Source organism: Budorcas taxicolor, chromosome 22 (genome assembly GCF_023091745.1).
Source record: "Budorcas taxicolor isolate Tak-1 chromosome 22, Takin1.1, whole genome shotgun sequence".
Taxonomy (NCBI): domain Eukaryota; kingdom Metazoa; phylum Chordata; class Mammalia; order Artiodactyla; family Bovidae; genus Budorcas; species Budorcas taxicolor.
In genome coordinates this window covers 48,936,972-48,962,057 of record NC_068931.1, presented here as the reverse complement: position 1 = coordinate 48,962,057, position 25,086 = coordinate 48,936,972, and the positions used below count along the sequence as shown (strand labels likewise).

Here is a 25,086-nt window from a genome sequence, read left to right as displayed (position 1 = left end):
CGGAGGGGGGAGGCGTAGGGGACAAATCGAGCGGTGCCTGAGTGGGGCCCAGGTTTCCGCTGAGGGTTTCCAGGTTTCCATGCAGGGAGGGCTGTCATCCTCAGAATGGACCCGTGCCACTTCTAGACCTCCACCAAGGACCCTTGGGCCCCAGGCTCCCTGTTCCCCTTCTGCTCGGCCCCTGTGACGCCCTGAGTGGATCCTGTTTTTGTGAGCTCTAGCTCTTAACCAGGTTTCTCATGTACATTGGCTTGGTTTGTTGGGTCTACCTGTCCATCAGATGTCTCAATGTAGAGATGATTTAATCAGCCTTATTAAAGAATAAGTAAACTAACAGATAAGAAATTGGGCCAAGAGAAAACAAGGGTAGGAAGAGTAGGTCAGGAAGGAGGTGGCATCCCAAATGCCTGCTGTGTTGGTTAAAGGTACCCACAGAGCGGCTACACCTAGTCCTCCAGACTCTCGGCTCTGGACTCATGATGGACTTCAGCCCGAGGACTGTCATGCTCTCTGGGTACAGGGAGCCCTGTGACACGGCCTTGGCATTGCGTGCTGGCTTTTTACAAGTACTGCACACTAAGGAATCCTCCGAAGTGCCGCGGAAACAACTGGCACTTCCCGGAGGGAAATTTCAGATGAAACACCCTACACCCACTAGAGGTTTCACTATAACTGGGACCAGACCTGCGCTGCACGAGGAAGAAAATGGATCCGACAGTCTCAGAAGTATGTACTCAAACACAGGAGACTGGTGGCCACAAGCGATGGACTTAACTGCTGGAATGTGAAACCAGGGTTGGAGGGCAGGGTCAGGGACACAGAGGGGCGCCCATGTTTGCCATTCTGTCATCAACAGAAGAATCCTGGGTGGGAGGCTCAGCCTGGGGCTCTTGAACCTAGTCTCTATCTCTAGTTGGATGGCTCTGGGAAGTGGCTTCACTCCCTGGGCTTCAGTTTCCTCCCAGTTACATGAGGAGGTTAGATTAGATGGTCTATATAGCTTTCTTTGAGTCCTGCCATTGCCCGAGCCCACGCCCTCCTGGTCCAGGAGTTCAGGAGGCTGGACCTGAGGGCAGTCTTTGCAGCTGAAATACGCGCATCACGGATCTCCCTTACCTGTTCTATCTCTCTCTTCCTGCCCCATCCCAACCACGGGCAGGAATAGTGGTCGGTATATAGAATAATCACCCACAAGGGTCTTCTGACAGGTTATGACATTTGACCTTCAGTCTGTCTACAAGGCAGTATTACACCACTGTGTGACACCCATTTTACAGATGGGTACACTGGGGGCACAGAGAGGCAAGGTGGCTTGCCCAAGGCCACCTAGTCAATCAAAGGCAGAGTGAGGACCCAGCTAGTTTGCTTGACTCTAAAGCCTGTGTTGTTTCGCTCTGTGGCACCATGGCTGCATTTAGCAGAACCGAAGAGAACTTAGCAATTCTCTCTCTGGCTGGATTGGAGCAATCTGTCCAGGAAAGTCTTCAGGCAGAGACCACACACAGTGTACACTTGAGAACCTCTCCAGGCTCCTACCTTTGGGACGTAAGGAAATGAAGGATGCTTTTCTCCAGGACCTCACAGTGCCTGCCCTGTGGGGAGTATGGGTGGGCACTCAGGGCTGTAAGGGACGCCAGGAGCAGCATGTCAGCTTCAGGAATTGAGCGGGGAAGAGGTCTGACCTGCCTTGTACTGATTGGGTGTGGACCTGGCCCTCGGAGGTGAAAGTTGGAGGAGAGAAGGCAGGAGAGAGGGGCTGGGGAGAAGCCCGGAACTTGGAGCTCCGCAGAAGCCCCACAAGGAGGACTCCACGTAGTCTCCCCGTGCCTGGGAATGCTGGGGGCAAGCTGGCCTTTCCTGGGAATACTTCTTCTCCAAGGTGACCTTACACCCGTGGCTGGGGATGGGGAGCCAGGGTGAGCAGAGTGGACCCAATGCTGCCAGGGACAGAGCCCCAGCTCTCCTCTGGAGGCTCGGGGCATCTCTTCCTGAATGTGTGAACCAAGCTCTGGAGGCCAGGGCAGGAGGAGGGTGAGGAATGAGAGCTCGTTCCAAATTTAAGGAGGCCCTCCTTCTCAGGGCCATGCCCATGCACGATGGGCACCTGAGCGATGCTGAGAGTGAGTGCCTCCTTAAATCCGCCCCCCTCTCTGCTCCTCCCTGCTGCTGGTTGTTGGGGAGGGGAGTGGCAAGGCTGAAGCCAGCCTGCTGCACTCTGTCCAGCTCACCTTTGCTCTCGCCTGGCAGGAAGCACAGCCTGGCTGGTACTCACCTTGGGGAGAAGCATTCTTATCTCATAGGCTCTGTGTTTCCCCCAGATGCCCTTTAGCACTAACAGGCCGGCATCCGCCCCCAGATAATGCTGGGTGGAGGGGCACCAGGCCTTCTCTGCCACCCTCCTGGCCACCTGGAGGCACATGCCTCTTCCCCCACCCTCCCTTCTCAGGCTGGGGACTGGTACCAGGTGTCCAGCTGAGCCTCCTGGAGGGTGGAACGTGCTGGAGGGAGTTCACATGCAGAGCTGGCCATGGGTCTGCCTTCTGCAGACCAGGGCTCTCTCGGACAGCAGACAGCAGGTGCTGGTCTCTGCCTCCACAAGGCTCCCCACGCCCACACCCCCAAGCCCTTCCACCCAGGTGCCTACCTCGTGCTGTCCTCCCTGGTGCAAGAGAACAAGGAAAATTCAATTACCGGTACCTTTTCTTTCAGCCTTCGCCGCAGCCTGTCTTTGGAAGACTGGAGCAGGGTAATTTTGGGGCGCTCCCCGCCGCGCTCAGGAATAATACTGTCTTTAAGCTTTGTCTCGGCCTCTGGACACCCCGGCTGCAGCAGGGTGAGCCTCTCGGAAGCCGCTAGGGCCAGGGCATCAGGGCTGCGGGGGGACTCGAGGCCGCCGTGCCCAGCATCCCCCAGGGCATCCTCGAGTCTGGGGCCCTCCGTGGGCACGGTCTCTTTGGCGTTGCGGTGGGCGCCTGCCTTCCCCTTGTCGCCGGAAGGATGCTCCATGTTGCTGTGGTGCCAGCGCCGGTTCTGGCTGTAGCCGTGGTGGCTGGACCTCCCTGAGGGGTGGGGTGCCGAGCCCCCCTGGTAGGATTTCTGGTGGTCCCTGTTGTGTTTGGCACTGCCCGGCGGGTGGTCACCGTGCTGTTGAGGCTTGTTCCCTCCTGGGGGTCTCTGCTGCCGCCTGCCAAACAAAGGGGAAAGACAAAAGAGGGTCACTGGGGGCACTGGCCAGAGTCCCTATGTCCAAATACCTGCAGAGGAATTCATTTCTTCATTCCTTCAGTACTCTCACTGAAGGCCTCCTATGCACCAGGCTCTGCAATGGGGCCTGGGGTTACGGGAGAGAATATGACAGATAGGTCCCTATGATCACTCAGGATTTAAGTCAACTCTTGACTTAAAATAAGTATTTTATTCTCTTATTAGAATATGCATAAATACATGTGTAGGAAACAAAATTAAAGTGATACAATTAGAGTAGACAGCGAACCCTCCTGACTGTCCCCAGATACCCCACCATATTTCTTGAAGCAACCATTCCCATTTTGTGAACACATTCTATGCGTGTTGCAGTAAAGATGTCCACACAGAACTGCACTGGATAGTGAAAGTTGCTCAGTTGTGTCCAACTCTTACAGTCCGACTATACAGTCCATGGAATTCTCCAGGCCAGAATACTGGAGTGAGTAGCCTTTCCCTTCTCCAGGGGACCTTCCCAACCCAGGGATCGAACCCAGGTCTCCCACCTTGCAGGCAGATTCTTTATCAGCTGAGCCACAAGGGAAGCTTCAGCTAACAAGCATTCTATTAATGATGTTTTAACCATCATGGCCCGTGAACAGTTATACCATTTGTTAAACAACCTTTCTTTAGGTACACTGACATTTTCACCCCCAAGCCATGAACAAAATATGCTATAAGAAGACTTCCCTGGTGGTCTAGTGGTTAACAATCTGCCTGCCAATGCAGGGAACACGGGTTCAACCCCTGTTCCAGGAAGATGCCACATGTCACAGAGCAACTTAGCCTGTGCACCACAGTCGTGAGCCTGTGAGCTGAAACTACGGAAGCCTGAATGCCCTTGTGAGCTCTGCAACAAGGGAAGCCACTGGTGTGAGAACCCTGTGCAACTAGAGGGCAGCCACCCCGCTAACCGCCGCAACTAGAGGAAGTCTGTGCAGCAACAAAGACCCAAATGAAGCCAAACATAAATAAATGAGCAATTTTTTAAAATGCTATAAGAAATTATTACAGGCTGAACTGTGTTCCCTCCAAATTCGTATGTTGAAGCCTCAACCCCTGGGACCTCAGAATGTGACTGCATTTGGAGTGAGGGCCTTTGAAAGTTGTGACTAAGTTAAAATGGAGCTGTTAGGGTGGGCCTTAATCTATTGCTATCACCTTATGGCAGCCTGAGCCTTGGGTTTCAGACGTGATATTTAACACGGTAGTTTTTGGCAAACAGGCTCACTGATTTACTTGACACTTTCAAAGCAGAGTCTCATCCTTGAGTAAGTGAAAGCCACTCAGTCATTGCAACCCCATGGACTATACAGTCCATGGAATTCTCTAGGCCAGAATACTGGAATGGGTTAGCCTTTCCCTTCTCCAGGGGATCTTCCCAACCCAGGGATTGAACCCAGGTCTCCCGCATTGCAGGCAGATTCTTTACCAGCTGAGCCACAAGGGAAGCCCAAGAATACTGGAGTGGGTAGCCTATCTTTTCTTCAGTGGATCTTCCCGACCCAGGAGTCGAACTGGGGTCTCCTGCATTGCAGGTGGATTCTTTACCAGCTGAGCTACCAGGGAAGCCAGAGATTCTCATACGGAACAAATCTGGGCTGTGCATCATGGGACAAACCCCACATGTTTTGATCTGCAGACTAAAAGACAGCAAGGGGGTGGGGGGTATCCTGGGGACTCTTCAGTCTTGCACCAAAGGGCTGCTTCCATCACTGAAGTGCTCCTGCATTCCACCTGTTTTGCCCTAATGGTGTTTCCCACGTCATAACCTTATTTGAAGTGCAGCTGGAGAACAGGGTAACCATGAGCCTCTCAAAGTTGTAAAGTGAGTGAAGAACGTTTACGGAGAGAAGCTCCACATTCTAGCAAATGAGGCTCCCATCCCATTCTGTGATCCATCTCTTTGCCCAATACAACAGACCTTCACTGCATTGCATTTTATGAACAAACTGTATTTACTTGCTCTAAAATTATCATTACTTACATAAACTCAATTTCGATGTTCACTTGATCATTTTGTATCTCTGAAAATTTGGGGGTATCCTGGGTTTGGGGTTAAATGGATCATTTTCCCATTAAAATTAATGAAAATTTTTTCACTGAAAAGCTTGTCTTCTACCAGTATCAAATGTTGGCGAGGATGTGCAGAAAAGGGAACTCTTGTACAGCGTTAGTGGGAATATAAAGTGGTACAGCCACAGTGGAGAACAGTATGGAAGTTTCTCAAAAAATAAAACATAGAGCTACCATATGACCCAGCAACTCCACTCCTGTGTATATATCTGAAGAAACCAAAACCACTAATTTGAAAAGATATATGCACCTTAATATTCCCTAGCAGCATTATTTGTAATTGCCAAGACATGGACACAACCTTAGTGTTCATCAACAGAAGTTGTGGTACATACACAATGGAATACTACTCAGCCACAAAAAAACAATGACTATTTGCATATGCAACAACATGGATGGACATGGAGGGCATTATACTAAGAGGGAAAAGACAGAGAGAAATACTTGATATATCGCTTATATGTAGAATCTAAAAAATACAACAGACTAATGAATATAACTGAAAACAAGAGGGACTTCCCGGGTGATCCAGTAGTTAGGGCTCTGCCTTTGCATTGCAAGGGGCACAGGTTCGATCTCTCGTGTGGTCAAAAAAAGAAGCAGACCCACAGATGTAGAGAACAAACTAGTCGTTACCAGTGGGGAAGGGCTATATATAAGGGCAGGGGAGTGCGAGGCACAAACTCTTGGGTGTAAAATAAGCTCAAGCATGTGCTATACAACTTGGGGAATATAATCCCTATTTTGCAATAACTGTAAATAGAAAGTAACTTTTAAACATTGTATAAAAATTAAGAAATTAAAAGAAAAGCTTTACCTAGGTGGCAGGGTTTACAGGCAGAGTTAAAATTGTTCAGTGAGGGTTTCCCTGGTGGCTCAGTGGTAAAGACTCCACCTGTCAATGTAGGAGGCACAGGTTCAATCCCTGGTCTGGAAAGATCTCACATGCTGCAGAATACCTAAGCCCCTGAGCCACAACTACTGAGCCTGTGCTCTAGAGCCTGGGAACCGCAGCTGCTGAAGCCCACACACCTACAACCTGTGCTGCACAGGAGAAGGCACCAGGGAGAGAAGTCCGTGCACCACAACGAAGAGGGGCTCCTCACTCGCCGCGAACAGAGAAAAGCACCCGCCGCAACGAAGACTCAGCACAGCCGAAAATAACATGTAAAAAAGCGCTTTTAAAAACGTTTAAAAATAAAGCTGCCAAGTGAGAGACAAGTGTATAGGTTTCTTTTTGTTTCCACACAAACAGTAACTTATAACACACTGTATACTAGAAGCAGAAATGAGTATGTTTTTGGAGGAAACTTCAACGATTTGTTACAAAAGCCTCTAAAACATGTAAACCCCTAGCCCTTGTAATTTATCCACTTGTGACAATTTATCCAAAGGAAATTATCAAAGCATAGGGATGAAAAAAAAAAAGCATAGGGGTGTTCATCACAGTTGTGTTTAGAACAGATAAAAACGGACAGTGAAACAACGAACGTGGTGAGAAAGCTCACTCTGTGCCGAGTGTGTTGTGTGTGCAGCCCAGTGTTAGTTTTCATGGCACGTGTTTATACGCATAGAAAAATCTGGAAGGACACTCAACAAAATGCTAACAGTCATTATCCCTGGGGGATGGGGTGAGGATTTTTCTTCTTCTTTTGTGTTTTCTAAATGAACATAAATTTATTTTTCTAAACTTTTTATTGTGGGATAACTATAGATTCACATGCAATTGTAAGAAAGAATACAAAGAGATTTTTTTGTATCCTTTTCCCAGCTTCCTTCCATGGTAACATCTTGCAAAACTATAGTTCAAGGTCACCACCAGGATTTTTGACACTGACTCAGTCAAGATATAGAACATTTCTATCACCACCATCTCCTGTGCTCTGCTGCCTTTTCATAGACACACTTACTTCCCTCCCTCCTTAGCCCCTGGCAACAACTAATCTAGTTTCCATTTCTACCATTTTATCATCTCAAGAATGTTATACACATACAGTATGTGACCCAATGGGATTGGCTTTTTTCCCTTAGCATAATTCCCTGGCGATCCATCCGTGACTGCATGTATCCACAGCTGTTCCTTTTTCACTGCTGAGTAGTGTTCCATAGTGTGGATATATCAGCGAGTTTAGTCATTTACCCTCTGAAGGACATCTGGGTTGTTTCCAATTATTGGCTGTTGTGCAGAAAGCAGCTAGGAAAATCTGTTCACAGGTTTCTGTGTGGACATAGTTTTCATTGCTCTTGAATAAATGCTTGTGAGCACCACTGCTGTGTTGAAAGGTAATTGCATATTTAATTTTTAAAGAAGTTATCAAACTGTTTTCCATAGAGGCTGTACCATTGTACATTCCCACTAGCAATGCACGAGAAGTTTTCAACCATTGTTTCTTTGGGTCATTTTCAGTTACACCCTTTTTTTCTGCTACCTCCCAGATGACCTGCCTGTTGGAGTTTTGGTTACGGTCCTCTAGGTCTGTGAAGCTCATTTCATTCTTTTCTATTTTCTCACTGTTGCTCAGACTAGGTCATGTCTGTTGTTTCTTTTCCAGAACACTGGTTCTTCCCTTTCATTTGATGCTTTGTTGTATCTCCTACTTCTTTGCCGAGACATATATATATATATATATATATACACACACACATATATATTTTTTTATTTTTTTTGGTGTATCAAGAGGGTTTGGAGTTGCTCTTTGAAGCATTTTTATGCTGCTTTGTCACACAATTCTAACGTTTCTGTTATTTCGGTATTGACATGTATTGTCTTTTTTCATTCAAGTGAGATCTTTCAAGGCTTTGGTATGACAGGAGATTTTTGGTTGAAAGCTGGACAGGTTGGGTATTATGTTATGACATTCGACTTAATCAACTCTTCCTGTTTGGCTGGCTTCTCCTGCTGGCGTCCTCTGACCTTGGTCTGGTAGTAGAAAGAGCTGCACTGTCTCATTACTGCAGGGTAGGGGGAGAAGTCAGGTTCCCCACCAGGCCTTCTTTGATGCAGCAAGGCGGGTACTCTTTCATGCCGCCCACGGTGGGGGTTCTGGGTCCTCACACAGACAGCTCCCTGGCTAGGAGGAGGAGGGTGCCTCCCTGCTGCTCCCCATGTAGCTTCCACTGACACAGGCAGGGCTGGTCAGTAACCCCCAGGCATGAGTCCCAACCCAGCCCCTGGAGTGGGGCTTCCCACTCGGCTTCCCTGACCCCACCCTGGTGGGCTTTGGGTGCCTCATCACAGCCTGGCGAAGGTGGAATCCTGGTCCTTCATTTGTCCCTTCTGGCACAGGTGGGATGGAGCTAGTTTTTTCTAGGGCATTTGCCTGAAGTAGAGCAGCTTCTGCCGAAGAGTTCTCTGTCTTAAGAGGCTGTTCCTTTCTGGTTCGCTGGCTGCAGAGGGCAGGCTTCCGTTGGGGCCATGTTGGTCTGTCTGCACCTGTGGGTGTTTCTGGGTTGCTAAATACGTTCCCTCCAAGTCTGAGATGAATGAGGCTTAGAAGAAAACTCACTCACTGCTGTGTCGCCCCTCAGGGGCCAAGGCCCCAGCCAGTCTGCCTTCTCTCTGCCCTTCAGTGTTCTCTTGTGTTTGACTGTATACACAAAAATCCAGGGGTTTTAGATGTGTTTATTTTAATGATTTGAGTCAATAGGGCTTCCCAGGTGACGCTAGTGGCGATGAACCCGCCTGCCAGTGCAGGTTAGACATAAGAAGACGTGGGTTTGATCCCTGGGTCGGGACGATCCCCTGGAGGAGGGCATGGCAACCCACTCCAGTATTCTTGCCTGGAGAATCCCATGGACAGAGGAGCCTGGCGGGTTACAGTCCACAGGGTGGTACAGAGTCAGAAATGACTGAAGTGACTCAGCGCGGCACGGCACAGAGTCAAAAGAGGCAGCTCCTTCATCCAAGCCCACCACCACCACCACCACCAACAGGCCTAAGGCCTTCGTTTCCTTCCCTAATGGTCTCATTCGAAACACAGGAACCAGCATGGGCCTAACACTAAGTTCTGGAAGAAGTCTGCATTCATAGCAGGGGAATCCATCAGCATGGGCACCTGGGCAAAGGGCAACAGGGACAAGCTGGGCCCCACCAGCAAGGTGACTCACTGAGCTGGGCTCCTCCCAAGACCACCAACTGCCCTCACGTGTGCCGGACACCCGAGACACAGGTCAGCTCAGGGGTCTGGACCCCCTTATTCGGAGAAGCCCTGGGAGAGCAGACGAAATTCCACAGCCCACCAACTCCCCAGGACTTTTTGTCGAGACTTTTTCTAAATTCTCTCTACTTTTATTTTTTAAACTTTGTTTTCGTTCAGTTGCTAAGTTGTGTTGGACATTTTGCAACCTCAGGGACTGGAGCACGACAGGCTCCTCTGTCCTTCACCATCTCCAGGAGCTTGCTCAGATTCGTGTCCGCTGAGTCAGTGATGCTATCTAACCATCTCATCCTCTGCTGCCCTCTTCTCCTTTTGGCCTTCAATCTTTCTCAGCATCAGGGTCTTTACCAATGAGTCAGCACTTTGGATCATGTGGCCAAAGTACTGGAGTTTTAGTTTTAGCATCAGTTCTTCCAACGAAAATTCAGGGTTGATTTCCTTTAGGATTGACTGGTTTGATCTCCTTGCTGTCCAAGGGACTCTCAGGAGTCTTCTCCAACACCACAGTTCAAAAACATCAATTCTTCAGCGCTCAGCCTTCTTTTCGTTCAACTCTCACATCCATCCATGACTCCTGGAAAAACCATAGCTTTGACTAGACAGACTTTTATCAGCAAAGTGACGTCTCTGCTTTTTAATACGCTGTATAGATTTGTCATAGCTTTCCTTCTGAGTGTCTTTTCATGGCTGCAGACACTGTCCGCAGTGATTCTGGAGCCCAGGAAAATAAAGTCTGTCACTGTTTCCATTTTTTTCCCTTCTGTTTGCCCTGCAGTGATGAGACTGGATGACATGATCTTAATTTTTTTGAACGCTGACTTTCAAGCCAGCTTTTTCATTGTCCTCTTTCACCCTCAGCAAGAGGCTCTTCAGTTCCTCTTTACTTTCTGCCACTAGAGTAATATCATATGCATATCTGAGGCTGTTGATATTTCTCCTGGCAATCTTTAATTCCAGCTTGTAATTCATCCAGCCTTGCATTTCACACGATGTACTCTGCATAGAAGTTAAATAAGTAGGGGAACACTATACAGATTTGTCGTACTCCTTTTCCAATTTTGAATCAACCAGTTATTCCATGTTCAGTCCTAACTGTTGCTTCTTGATCCACATACAGCTTTCTCAAGAGACAGGTAAGGTGGTATGGTACTCTCATCTCTTCAAGAATTTCCCACAGTTTGTTGTGATCCACACAGTCGAAGGCTTTAGCGTAGTCAATGAAGTAGATGTTTTTCTGAAATTCTCTTGCTTTCTCCATGATCCAGTGAATGCTGGCAATTTGGTTTTCTGGTTCCTCTGCCTTTTCTAAACTCAGTTTGTACATCTAGAAGCTCTTGGTTCATGAACTGCTAAAGCCTAGGTTGAAGGATTTTGAGCATAAGTTTGCTAGCATGTGAAATGAGTGCAACTGAACAGTAATTTGAACATTCTTTGGCACTGCCTTTCTTTGGGACTGGAATGAAAACTGACCTTTTCTATTCCTGCGGCCACTGCTGGGTTTTCCAAATTTGCTGACATATTGAAGGCACCACTTAAACGGCGTCATCTTTTATGATTTTAAATAGCTACTTTACACTGATTGACCTTTTTTCCTTCCACTCTCTTTGTTCTTTGAGTGTGAGTAATTTTTAAGCCCAGAGAAGAACCTTGGAAATTCCCTGGCAGATAATGCTTGATTCTCACAACTTCTGTCATCCTTATTTAGAATTTTTGTGCTGCCTGCCGCTATAGCCCCAAAGAATGCCCCCCAAAGGACGGTTGACCAAGGCCTTCCCAGGATCTGTCTTGAAACTGGCTTCCCACTTGCTGTATCAGGAATTCCCCTCTCTCTGCCCATCATCCTCCCAGTCCTCCTCCCCATCTCTCAAAAAAATCCCACCTCTTTCCACCCAGAGGAGAAAGGAGGTAATTTCTACATGGTAGTTAAGATCTTAGAAAGAAATCAGCCTAGGTCTTGCAAAGCTTCTGCTATTGTTTTCTGGAAATTGTGTGGCGCCTGGAACTCCATGTTCTTCTGGTTCAAAAAACCTTGGAAGGACTTCCCTGGTGGTCCAGTGGTTAAGAATCTGCCTTGCAATGCAGGGGACTCAGGTCTGATCACTGGTTGGGGAACTAGGATCCCACATGCCACAGGGCAACTAAGCCACAACTACTGACCCTGCCTGCCGCAACTAAAGAGGCTGTGTGCCCCAGTGAAGATCCTTCGTGCTGCAACTAAGACCCAATGCAGCCAAATAAAAAAATTTAAAAAAGATCTTGGAGCCAGCCAGTCCTGTCAACAAAGCAATGACCAGGAAGAATGTCCCAGGTTGCTGAGCACCAGTGGGTGCTCTCAGACTCACTCTGCCTGAGTGGCAGCTCCTTTGTACATGTGGAGTGATGTCTGCAGGAGGGAAGGAGAGGCTTGGGGGTCCACCTTTGAGAGTCTGCTCCTAAACGCAGAGACAAGACTTATGAATGCAAAAGGAGGTGGGCTGCTATGGGGCTGGATGGCAAAAGAAGTTGGCTGGGTGGCCCCTAGAAGGGCAGGGAAGGTGTCCCTGGAGGAGGGGCACAGGGCACGGAGCCCCTTTTCCTGCTTAGTTTTCAGGGTTAGTGACTGTTGGGACTGGTCTCTATGTGCTGGTCAGTCAAGAACCTTTCTTCCCATTTTACAGATAAGGCAATTGAGGCTCACTGAAGAGAAGCCCCACAGCAGAGGGCCTCGCAGAGGCTCTCAGGAGTGTGTCCAGCCAAGTCGGCAGGTCACAGCTCCCAAGCGTCCACCCTCCTGTTTCCCACGTGCCCTCAGATTCAGCCCCCTCAGTAGAGAAGGGCTGAGCTACCATGGAGACCCGCCGTGCCGATGACCCCACGAGGCCCATGTCGTTGGCCTGGGAACAGACTGAGAGGGCCTTAGCCCAAGGACCAGACTTGGGGCTGGGCCTCGGGCTCCAACAATGGAGGCCCAGCTCCCCGGCTCTGGCCATTCACAAATATTTGTCAGCGGTCGCTGGCTGAGCCAGCCAAAACCAACTCCTCTCTTCTGTTTGCTGGCCCTGGGTTTCGTCGATACCTTCCTTCAGGGGCCAGCTGGCGGCTCCCCATGAAACCTGTGGGTTTAGGTTTGGCTGATCCGGGATGAGCCGCTGTTGCTCCCAGCGGCGAGGAAGGAAGCTGCATTTGGTCTCTGATACCCGGATATGTGGGTCCAGGTTTTGGAGACGTATCAGACGTGCAGCCGTGCCAGCCAGAAAGGGCAGAAATCCTCCTCAGGACTTCTGCTCAGGATGTTCGAATCTCGCGGTGGGGGGTAGCTTTCCCTGGTTGGGGGGGGCAGGGGGCGTGGCTTAGGAGATAAGATTAATATTCCATTTGCGCTCCTGGCAACACCTGCTGTTAGGAAAATAATGCTTTTTTTTCTTTTTTTTGCGAATGGAAATTGTCAGTATGTTTTTTCCATCACTCATTTAGTTTATTCTTTCTTTTTCGGGTTCTGAAATCAGATGTCTTATTTCACTCTCAGACTGCTCTCTTTTATTAAGAAGAAGAAGAAAAAGTTCTCGGAAGACCACAGCTGCATTTTGGGAGGTGGGTGTATGGAGAATAACTTCAGATTTTGTTTTTAAAAACGACTTTAACAGCAGTCCGAAGGCAGACAAACGTCTCTCTGTTGATTTTTTATTTCATAATCTTTCCCAACGAGATATTCGGAGGGCCACCGACTTATTATGGTTCTCACAATGTCGGACACTTCACCACATAATTTGTAGGTCTGCTTAAAAATTTCTGAAAGCAAAATTCCAAGGGCAAGCGGTTGGAAAACTATGCACGGGCTCGTATTTCTTGCCTTCAGAAAAAGTGATGACTGCTCATTACTAGCTCAGGCGCCTCCAGTCCTGCCCACCTACACACGCCCCACAGGGGCCCCACCTCCTCTGCCCCAGCCCCTGAGCCGAGCAGGGGCTGCACTGAAATGAGCTCGGCAGGCGGGGCGCGGAAACAAGGGCCGCCCGCCACACACAGCTGCCCCAGTCTGCAGAGAATGGGAAGCTTAGCAAGGAAAAGCATAGAGGAGACGCACTTCCCTCTTCAGGGAGCCAACGGAGGGAGACATGATATTGGTTTAAACCACAATGATCAGAGTAGCCTGCGTTCACTGAGATAACAAACACTCGGGGCTGAAAGAGGTGTTGGAAATCCAGAGTCTGCTCTGCAGGACACTCCTCCTCTGTCTGTCTGTCTGTCTGTGGGACTACAGTCAGCTCCGAGCCTGGCTCAGGGCGGGGGTGGGGGGTGGGGGGTGCAGGGCTTCACCCCTCTGTGTCTCTGTCCCTAGCAGTACTGGCCTCCAGCTCACAGGTGGCTGTGAAGATATACACAAGCGCCAGCACGACAGTCTTACGGATGAGAAAGCCAAGGCTCAGAGAGCTTGCTTCGCTCCCCTTCAGGCTGTCCAGCTAGTTAGTGGCAAAGCCTGTCCGGGACCTCGGATGTGTGTTTCTGCTGTCAGGTGCTGCCTGAGACACTGCACAGCTGGATCTCACATGACTATTCTGAGGCCTCAGGAGGTCTCAGGTCTGGAGAACCGGAGCATCACTAGCCACTTAGACAACGGAACCGCCTGTAACTGCCATCAACCACAGGGTGCAGGGACCGCAGCACCCTGGCTGGCTCACTCCCACACCAGGTCCCCTGACAACCCACGAGCAGCATTGCGTGCTTCAGGAACACTCTTGCCGCCGTGGACGGTCAGCCAAGCTTCAGAGGCTCCCACGCCGGCAGACTGTGGGGCTCCCCTTTCGCTCAGAGTCGGGTAGGAAATGATTCAGGACTGAGGTCCCTGCTTAGCTGAGACAAAAGTTCATGCAAGGAGCTCAGTCTTCCGCGGAACGGATGGAAAGCTTTAGAAACCAGATGGTCACCTGCCTAAAGGGATGCTTGGAATGGAAGTGAGAGGGTCTGACTCTGGACCCTGAGTCAGAGAAAAGACTTTCCTCACCAACTACAGAACTGAATGAACGAAGGAAGGAAGAGGGGAAAAGGCAGCTTCATTAATTAAACTTGTTCCGAGATTTGGCTCTGCCTGGAGGTTAAGCAGAGGTATCAATGGGCTTGCCCAAGGCTATGCAGTTCCTCGAACACTTTGAGGGAAGCTGGGCTTGCGGGGGGGGCAGTGTGTATGACAAAAGCTGTTTAGCTGGCTTTAAGGAGTCTCTAAACACCTTTCCTAACCTACCCAGGCTTCGAGGGCCAGATCTGCCAAGAAGCCTTCCCCCAGCTCCCAGGATGCCTCCTCTATCTCTAAACTCCTAATGAGATCATAGTCTGGCTTTCCTAGTCTCTGCCACCTATGGCCTTGTGCATTCCTCTTGCACACCCTTAAAAGCATCTACTTTATTCAGAGCCTTTTCTAAATCTCCCCCAGGGGTCTGTGGTGGGGCTGGGCACTCATTCATGCCTGAAGTGAGCCCCAGCGAGCCAGGTGCTGGGGAAACAGCAATGACTCTGATACAGGGCTGTGTCCTTACAGAGCTTAGGATCCATGCAGAGAGATAGACACCATTCCATTAATTACAGAAACAGGTATCTGGCTACAACCAGGCACAAGAGTCATGGAGGAAGGGAGGCAGAGAATAGCACAGAGGTCTGTTCTAGTCTGATCCTGGACACAGGACTGGCCCCACGATCTGTGGGACTCTGCGCAGAAACAAAAATGTGGGCCTCTTGTTCAGAAACTGTCCTGGCAGCTACAGCAGAGCATTAACCCAAGCACAGCCCTTGGGAGCGCGAGTTGCAGCGTGAGACCACAGACTGCACACCCGAGAAGCCAGCCCTGCCAGGAGGGCTGCCCCGAGGAACGGGACTGGAGCCGAAATCACAAGATGCGGAACGACAGTAATGAAAACACGCTAACACGTATGGAGCGCTAACCACGGGGCCAGCACAGCTTTCATTTACCCCAGGAGGGCAGGACCGCTGTTCACTCTGCTTTACAGAGACATCAGTGAGGCATCGAAAGGTGAGCACTTGCCTAAGGCCACACAGCTTGCAAGAAGCAGCACTTGGTTTGAACCTAGTTAGTCTGGCCTGAGAATGAGTGCCCTCAACCACCACGCTCTCTTGCCTCAAGGTTTTGCTGCCTGTTCCAGGGTTCTGGGGTTTCCCAGGTGGCACAGTGGTAAAGAATCCGCCCGCCAATGCAGGAGACGCAGGAGACTTGGGTTTGACCCCAAGGTCGGGAAGATGCCCTGGAGGAGGGCATGGCCATCCACTCCAGTATTCTTGCCTGGAGAATCCCACGAACAGAGGAGTTCCGTGGGTTACAGTCCCTAGGGTCACAAAGAGTCAGACAAACTGAGCAACTGAGCACGCACGCACGCACCTGAGTCCTGAGGGCGTGGGGCGGCCTGCACACCACCGCTGAGCGAGGGACCCAAATCTGGAGAACCCCAGGCCATGGCCAAGGCCAGTGGGGGAGGGGTCATGGGTTTGGCACACACCACACACGTGGTGCAGAAACAAAGGCTGAGCCGGAGGCCACTGGGGACAAAGGAGGCTGAGAGGCCTGAGAGAGGGGAAAGCCTGGGAGGGCTCTGGACCGGGCGTTCTGGGTCGAGGTTTGGAAATCCGGCCTTCCAGCCTTGGCTCCAGTGTGTCTGGGGAAAACCACAGAAGCCACATGTGGCCCTTGGGTTTCCATCTGCGCTGGGAACAGTCCTTTCCCCACCACAGTCTGCTAGTTCCTGCGGCTAGGGCCCGTGGGACAGGGCTGGGGGGAGCTGGAGTTTTCAGGTGGCCCGCTGGCTTCAGCCCTGCACTCGGGGTGGGGAAGAGCTGTGGGCTCCTTCCACCCACCTCTATCCTAGGGCAGCACAGACGGCCATGGGGAAACCACTTTCTCTGGGCTATTAGATGGGTCTCTGAGTCTCACTCCACAGTCAGGGCATTTCTGAGGGCCTCCTCTCAAACACCCCCTGGAAATCCAGGGCTCACAGCACCAATCAGCTGGGCAGCTTGGGCAAAGCACCCACCTCCCCATGTCTCAGCATTCCTGTCTGCAGAATGGGAACACCAGATCCTCACTCAAGGCATTTCCTTAGGTGGCTTCCCACCTTCTCCGCATTCTTGCCAAGATCATAAGGCTAACTGACATTACAATACAATCAAACCCGGGAGAGCCTTTGGGGAACAAAGGCACATTATAAATACGAGGTATTATTTTGGTTCCAGGGTGAATCAGGCATTCCAAGAATCTTTGGCCTCATACGGTCTGAGGCAGCGTGATGTCATGGGAAGAACACGCGGCTGCCCTAGCGGACTGTTTCCAGGGAAAGGCCCTCGCCCTTCCGCCTCGCCCAGCCAAGCCCTGCAGTCTCCTATCTGGCCCGGGGACCCTCAGTGCAGCCTGCTGGCCGGACCAGGCATCACCGAGCTAGATGCCCATGCTGGGCGCACTCTGGGTCTGGTGGACAGCAGCCACAGATACACGTAAATCCCAGCTGGGATCCTCCATTTTCCAGCTAAGCTGAAACTGTGGCTAAACCGACCAAGTCATGCCAGTCAACATCAGGAAGTACAATGTGGCCATGCCATCTTTCTGGAGTCTGCCCACTCCCACCCACTTTTTCTAAAGAACCAAGGAAGCCTGGTTATGGGTATGAATTTGTCCCATCTGTGTGGCCTTCATCCATAGCCCCTCACTGCCTGGAATACAGAAAATGCCCAATACAAACCCCCAGGGTATTTACCAAGAGGCAACACACTGTCGTAGTTCAAAGTCTGGACTCTGGAGACAGACACCCAGAGTTCAGATCCAGGCTCTGAGCTGTGAGCTGTGCAATGTTGGGCAAGTTCCTTAACCTCTCTGGCCCTTGGCTTTTTCACCTGTAAAATGCGGACAGAGGACCCATTTCATAGGGGTTCCTGTGAGTTTTAAAGGAGCTGATGTACATGTTATATTAATGTTGTTTCTAATAATGTTACAGTGTGGGCTTTCCAAGCAACATAGTATTGAATCCATCAGATGGCTGGAGGAAGTAATGAGCACTCAGTTCAGTTCAGTTCAGTCGCTCAGTCGTGTCCAACTCTTCGCGACCCCATGAATCGCAGCACGCCAGGCCTCCCTGTCCATCACCATCTCCCGGAGTTCACTCAGACTCACGTCCAATGAGTCCGTGATGCCATCCAGCCATCCCATCCTCTGTCGTCCCCTTCTCCTCCTGCCCCCAATCCCTCCCAGCATCAGAGTCTTTTCCAATGAGTCAACTCTTCGCATGAGGTGGCCAAAGTACTGGAGTTTCAGCTTTAGCATCATTCTTTCCAAAGAAATCCCAGGGCTGATCTCCTTCAGAATGGACTGGTTGGATCTCCTTGCAGTCCAAGGGACTCTCAAGAGTCTTCTCCAACACCACAGTTCAAAAGCATCATTTCTTCGGCGCTCAGCCTTCTTCACAGTCCAACTCTCACATCCATACATGACCACGGGAAAAACCATAGCCTTGACTAGACTGACCTTAGTCGGCAAAGTAATGTCTCTGCTTTTGAATATGCTATCTAGGTTGGTCATAACTTTTCTTCCAAGGAATAAGTGTCTTTTAATTTCATGGCTGCAGTCACCATCTGCAGTGATTTTGGAGCCCAAAAAAATAAAGTCTGACACTGTTTCCACTGTTTCCCCATCTATTTCCCATGAAGTGATGGGACCAGATGCCATGATCTTCGTTTTCTTAATGTTGAGCTTTAAGCCAACTTTTTCACTCTCCTCTTTCACTTTCATCAAGAGGCTTTTTAGCTCTTCTTCACTTTCTGCCATAAGGGTGGTGTCATCTGCATATCTGAGGTTATTGATATTTCTCCTGGCAATCTTGATTCCAGCTTGTGTTTCTTCCAGTCCAGCGTTTCTCATGATGTACTCTGCATAGAAATTAAATAAGCAGGGTGACAATATACACCTTTTCCTATTTGGAACCAGTCTGTTGTTCCATGTCCAGTTCTAACTGTTGCTCCCTGACCTGCATACAGATTTCCCAAGAGGCAGGTCAGGTGGTCTGCTATTCCCACCTCTTGAAGAATTTTCCAGTTTATTGTAATCCACACAGTCAAAGGCTTTGGCATAGTCAAGAAAGCAGAAATAGATGTTTTTCTGGAACTCTCTTGCTTTTTCCATGATCCAGCGGATGTTGGCAATTTGATCTCTGGTTCCTCTGCCTTTTCTAAAACCAGCTTGAACTTCAGGGAGTTCACAGTTCATGTATTGCTGAAGCCTGGCTTGGAGAATTTTGAGCATTACTTTACTAGCATGTGAGATGAGTGCAGTTGTGCAGTAGTTTGAGCATTCTTTGGCATTGCCTTTCTTTGGGATTGGAATGAAAACTGACCTTTTCCAGTCCTGTGGCCACTGCTGAGTTTTCCAAACTTGCTGGCATATTGAGTGCAGCACTGTCACAGCATCATCTTTCAGGATTTGAAACAGCTCAACTGGAATTCCATCACCTCCACTAGCTTTGTTCGTAGTGATGCTTTCTAAGGCCCACTTGACTTCACATTCCAAGATGTCTGGCTCTAGATTAGTGATCACATCATCATGATTATCTGGGTCATGAAGATCTTTTTTGTACAGTTCTTTCGTGTATTCTTGCCACCTCTTCTTAATATCTTCTGCTTCTGTTAGGTCCAGACCATTTCTGTCCTTTATCGAGCCCATCTTTGCATGAAATGTACCCTTGGTATCTCTAATTTTCTTGAAGAGATCTCTAGTCTTTCCCATTCTGTTTTCCTCCATTTCTTTGCATTGATCGCTGAAGAAGGCTTTCTTATCTCTTCTTGCTATTCTTTGGAACTCTGCATTAAGATGCATTCAGATGCTTATATCTTTCCTTTTCTCCTTTGCTATGGACTGTAATGAGCACTGGTGTGCCCATAATACAGGTGGGAAAAGTGAGGCTGTGGGGCAATGGGCTTTTTCAAGTGTTAGCAATCAAGGAAGAAACACTAGATGTCCAGCTTCTAGTTTTGCTTTTATTCTGGTTTCTAAAGGCTGTATATTAGACATAATCTCCCACTGTGAAAGTTCTCATCACCAAATACCACCATCATCCCAAGGGAAGTGCTGCCCAAGGCTTACTGGGCTATCTCCAGTGACTTCTTGGACTTCCAGCCTAAATAAAGCCTGGCTATCGAGTCCACCACAGCTAGCCAGCGGGTGGCCAACTGGTTAGCTCACTTACTCCATGGGCTGACTGACTTTAGAAGCCCAATCAAACTAGCCCTTTTCACCATCTGTCTTAATCTCACCATCTTCAGGTAGCGGAGCAGCCTCAAACTGGCTTTCAAAGACAAGATAAGGAGGAGGAAGGATCAGGAGAAAGTCCCGTAAGAGTTGTTTAAATACCAAGTGTCGCCAACTGCTGAGTCCTTCTGAACTATGGAGGAGGAAGGCCAGAGACACAGTCCGAGATGACCTCAGGAGGTCCTCAGGAGAACTGCCCCACAGGGGAGGGGACTGCCTGGAAATGCGGTGAGCTCCCCGTCACTGGAGGTGTCCAAACACGGACTGACCGTTAGTTAGCTCTGGACACCTCCTATCCCTAACCTGCCTATTCTGCAATCGGTACCTCCTCCGTGAAGCCCTACTGGGTTGAGCAGGAGTCCCTACCTGGAGACGCAGCTGGAGACAGTGATAACACAGAAGTTGGGACATCTGGGTTCACATCCTGGTTTTGCTCCTGTCTAGCTGGGTGGTCTTGGTCTGGCCTTTCTGCCCCTCAGCTGTTTTCTTAATCAAATGGATCTCACAACTGGAAAACAGGTGGGGAGGAGCTGAAAGAGATAACCCCAGGGCTTGGCGATGAAACCTTGCCCGCTCACTCCTCCACTCCTCCGTCTGGGGCCAGCCCTGGGGAGCCAGGTGAAGGAATGATGGCTGCATGGGGGGACGTGGAGGACCCCCAGGTGGTCCCTGAGCTGGTCTGGCTTTGTGGGCAGAGGGGCACCGCTGCGCTTCCAGCTACCAGGCCCCGTGCTCGCCCTCAGCCACCCTCCTCGGACGGCCTCCTCCCTCACAACTTCATTACTGACAGGTCTGCTCCGTCCCTGAAGGAAATGTGAGAAGCAGTTAGCTGGAGTAGGGCGTCCCCCGGGGTCACATTTCTCAGCCGGGGCTGGTGGGACTGACAGGTCCGAGGCGAGACGTCCTGGCGGAGGGAGAAACGCTCAGAAGCTTCACCCACCTCAAGGAGCCTGCTCGGGACACTGGGCTGGGTTCTTGGGCTAGAATCTCCTCAAACGCAAGGACAGTGCTGATAGCTTTCTCATTAAACACCCATCAGCCAGGATTCGGTGTATAAACACCTCCAGGGCCATTCAGACAGGTGACCAGGACCTCCTCTCCCTAGCTCCCAAACGCAGGGTCCTGAAGCTTAGAGCAGCGCGTTTACAATCAACCAGGGACTCTCCCTGACAGCAGAAAGACAGCTAGCAAATTTAGAAGGAAGGATGGAATTAGAAAATCATCTGGCTGTCACCATAATAGCAATTCTTAAGGAAGAATCATGAGTGGAGGCTAGTGGGTGAAAGTTAAGAGGAGAACAGAATGTTGGCTTCATCTCAAAGGACCTCCCCGCAAGCTATTTCTTAATTACAAAGGGAAAACTCATAATTTTACAGTGGAGAAACTTGGCAGACATGGCCATAACCAAGGAAGCAAAGTCAACATCACCAGCCCTGGGGTGAAGGGACAGCACCAGTGTTGATAGGAAGCACGAGGGGAACGCAGTGTCCCCCAGGCGCGGAGAACCCGAGTCTGACTGTGGGGAGGTATCAGAGAAACCCAAACGAGGGATCGTCGACAAAATCCAGTCGTTCTTAAAAAAACAAAGTCAATGTCACGAAGTACAAAGACTTGTGAACTGTCCCCAGATTAAAAGAACCTACAGAGACAGGATAATTGAATGTAACCCCTGCTCTAGGACCACTGGAAGAAGATGAGTAAGGACTGCAGAGTAGATAACTATATTGTATCGGCGTTAGTTTCCTGATTTCGACCACTGTCCTGTGGCAATGAAAGAAAAATATCTTTTTAAAGAAACACACTGTGAAGTATTTAGCGGTAAAAAGGCATTCCTGCGGCAAGTCCTTCTCACTCAAGTCAGAAAAAAAATGTATGAGAGGGAGAAAGATAAAGCAAAGGAGGGAAACTTAATAGTTGAGGAATCTGGGTGAAGAATACGCAAGGCTTCTTTGCACAATTCCCACAGCTTTTCTGGGAGTTTGAGATTTTGTTGAAAGCAGAAGCCTTTATAGATGAGCAGGATCTGGTTAGAAGGGAAGAAGTGGAGAGGGCATTCCCAAGAAGCCCAGACTTCACAAAGGGTGGCTGGCCATTTTTCCTAAGTCAATTTCTTATGTCCCAGGCAAACGAAATAAAATACAATAAAATTAATTTCGGTCAAACAGTTGAGGGTCCTGCTTCACCTCGCAGCAGGTAAAACTGCAGAGACCCCTCATTTTGTAGGTAGGGGTGGCCCCAACGGAGGTGCACACACAGCTCACTGTGCAATTGTGTCCTCAAGACCGAGAAGATTCCTTAACGGAGCCCGAGCAGCTGGGCATCGTCTGAAGGGCAATGGTCGCCAAACTCTGACATCCCCAGGACAGAAGCCCAGGTGGACCCCTCGCACCATCATAAGCAAGTCGACCTGCCCTTATGGGCAACACCTAGAGCTGCTCTCACAGCAGGACGGTTCCCCAGGGTGGGCCTCTACAGCACCCACCAGGAGACCCCGTCCCTCAGTGAGCGGGAAAATGCACACATTTCTATACTTAGTTTTACACCTGTGGAAACTGAAGCAGTTTAGTGCACTGCTTGCAGACTTAATCCACTGTTTTAGACTTGAGAGCTCCTCTCATCACCTTGTAGACACCCTCAGGAATTTACACAGTATTCTGTTATTTCCAGTGGTACACGACAAAACGCTATTTTATGTAAAACATAGCATTCAGATTAATATGGGGAATGAATACCGAAAGTTCATATTCAATATGATCTTTAATAACATCTCCAATCAAAGGCAACATTTAACCTTCCCCCACTTACCAAGTGATGCCTTCTCCTTCACTTATTGTAAGTAAGTTACAAAAGCAAAAGCATAATTTTCCACAAAGAAATTTCAAAATGACATATTACCATGTCACTGCGGCTTTGGCACCACATACGTGCTCACATGGAGGCTAACGTCTACTAAATAAGGCAGAGAAAGAAACAAGAAAGCAAAAGCTGATTTCATGGCCCACTGTTTGGAATTCTTAAATTGTATGTTTGTTTAATAAAAATCAACTGGTTTGTTTTTGTAATTTTCTTGCTTTGTTTCCAAATGACAAGACGTGAGAATTTTCAGGAAGGGCTTGCAATCACTTTGTCCAAATAGCAGGGCGTGAGCAGGGAGGGTCTTGACTCTGGTGAGCGGAGTGGGATGCTGGCCAGGCTCGGGGTCTTCAGGACTCCGTCCAGACGCACAGGACTCCCGGACCCAGGCGGAGACAAGCGTGCGGACTCGTGACCATGCGCCTGCTCCTCAGGAACCAGCCTTTTAATATCGCTGTTCTTTAATGCTTCCTGCCTCTAACCAACTGTCCATTATGGGTAAAAATTAAATATTTGACTAAGAATAAAAATCTTTTCAAACTGAGTAATGCTCAAAACCACCGAAGTGGCTCTCCAGGCTGCTGAGGGAACTAGCCAAGGGGTTGGGTCTTGGGTGGGCCCCCCTCGTCTGTGTTAAGCTGGGGCTCAGTCCACACCCACGGGCAGGGTCTCACACTGAGCTTCCGAAGGTGATGACAGACCCCTGGAATGGAGGTGAGAGCTCAGCTTTGGGGCCAACCAGGCCTGGGCTCCAGTCAGGGTCCTGTCACCTCCTTGCTGTGTGCTTTGCGCAAGGCTCCTCTTAGTCTCTGCCTCAGTTTCCCATTTGCTAAATGGGGAAATGGTCATGAACTGGGTATTGCCTACGGTTCTGGGGGTTAAATGAGCAGAAATTGGCCCGTGCCTGACAAAGCAAGGGCTCAGCAGGGAACTCCTACGTCCACTGTCATAGCTTTACTCAGAAACAGCAGCCGTGACCAGTCAGGACTCTGGGCACAGTGCTCTCGCCCTGCGTGTGAGCCCGGGAGACACTTCCTCTGGCATTCCCAGGTTCCTTGCAAACCTGGCCTCCTCCACACAGCCTCAGGTTTGTACCTTCTGTGTGGCATGTTCAGAAGGGCTGGGATTCTCCAGCTGGCCCCTGGGAGGCATCTTAAAGACCTGAAAATCTGCGGGAGGCCTGAGCGCGGAGCTCTCACCTGCATCGTCTTTCCCACCCCTCCGCCACCGTGCCCTGAGGGCATCCACACCACCCCCTGCTGGAACTGCCCCTCCCCCTGTCTCTGCCTCCAAATATCCTCTCTTAGATGTTGGCACTCAAGCCCACCCCTCGAGGAGATGCCCTGGTCACCCAGCCTGCGGCGAGTGCTGTCTGTCCCTGGAATCTCGCCAGAAGCTGATGGTTAAGCTCAGTGCGTTTGCGGCCTCCGTCCACAGCTCACTCCTGGTGGGCAGACAGCCCCTGCCAGCCTCACTCCAGGAGGTGGCTGACTCCACTAGACACGGACGGCTAGGTTTTCACTGTGCGGCTGTGGGGAAGTGGTTTCTGACATGGGCGGGAAGAGCAGGGCAGTTTTGGAGGACTCTCTTAGCGCCGTGGTCCCAGCAGCCTTTGGCTCTCTGTACACTTCCTGGGCCAAGTATGGCCCTGCGGGCAGGTGAGGGGAAGGTGGGGTTGGTGGATTGACAGGGTGTCTCAGCACTACCCAACAAGCTCACTCCTTTCAGGCACGAAATCTGGTCAGGAGGGGAAGTGATGTGGCCAAGGGTGAAGAGGGCAAAGCTACGGGATGGGGCAGGGCTTGGGGAGGCAGGGGGCATTCACACTCTCCCTCCAGTGATTAATGGACTAATTCCTGGGCTGTGGCAGGGAGCCCTGTGGTGCGGAGGCACTCCAGAGAGCTGGCAGCAACGTAACAAAGTTGCTGAAAGGACCCAAGAAGAAACAAGTGAAGTAACCTAGCCCAGCGCTGCATCCTTGCATCATTTACTCAGTAAACACCCACAGAGTTCCACTATGTGCAGGCACTACTGTAGGCACTGGGGGTACGGCTGGGAGCAACTGATCAAAAAGCCCTTGTGGATCCTCTCTCTAATGAGGAGATACAGATAAAAAACAAAAAATGCATCGCACAGAACATCAGAGGGCGTTCAGCTCTACGGAGACTGTGAAGCCAGGAAAGGGGACTGGGAGTGCGGGCCGTGCGGTGGGAAACCTGTGGGAGAGGCTGCACTTTTATCTAAAAATTTTTTTTTTAATTGAAGCACAGGACTTTGCTGGTGGTACAGTGGATAGCAATCTGCCTGCTGATACAGAGGACACAGGTTTGATCCCTGGTCCGGGAAGATTCCATAAGCTATGGAGCAACTAAGCCCGTGTGTCACAGCTACTGAGCCCACGCGGTGCAACTGCTGAAGCCCTGGCGCCTAGACCCCGTGCTGCACAACAAGAGAAGCCACCGCAGTGAGGAGCCTGTGCCCTGGATG

The 25,086-nt window shown here is 50.0% G+C and overlaps 1 protein-coding gene across 2 annotated transcripts in view; it reads right to left on the bottom strand.

Moving 5' to 3' along the window:
• CTIF (cap binding complex dependent translation initiation factor) overlaps positions 1–25,086 on the bottom strand; it is a 329,462-nt gene that overhangs the window by 102,494 nt on the left and 201,882 nt on the right. The window contains exon 8 of one of the 2 annotated variants that reach the window (XM_052660394.1): positions 2,692–3,184. In XM_052660394.1, the coding sequence (XP_052516354.1) occupies positions 2,692–3,184 (493 nt within the window). The remainder of the gene's footprint in view (positions 1–2,691; positions 3,185–25,086) is intronic. The other variant, XM_052660395.1, reaches the window with a different exon arrangement.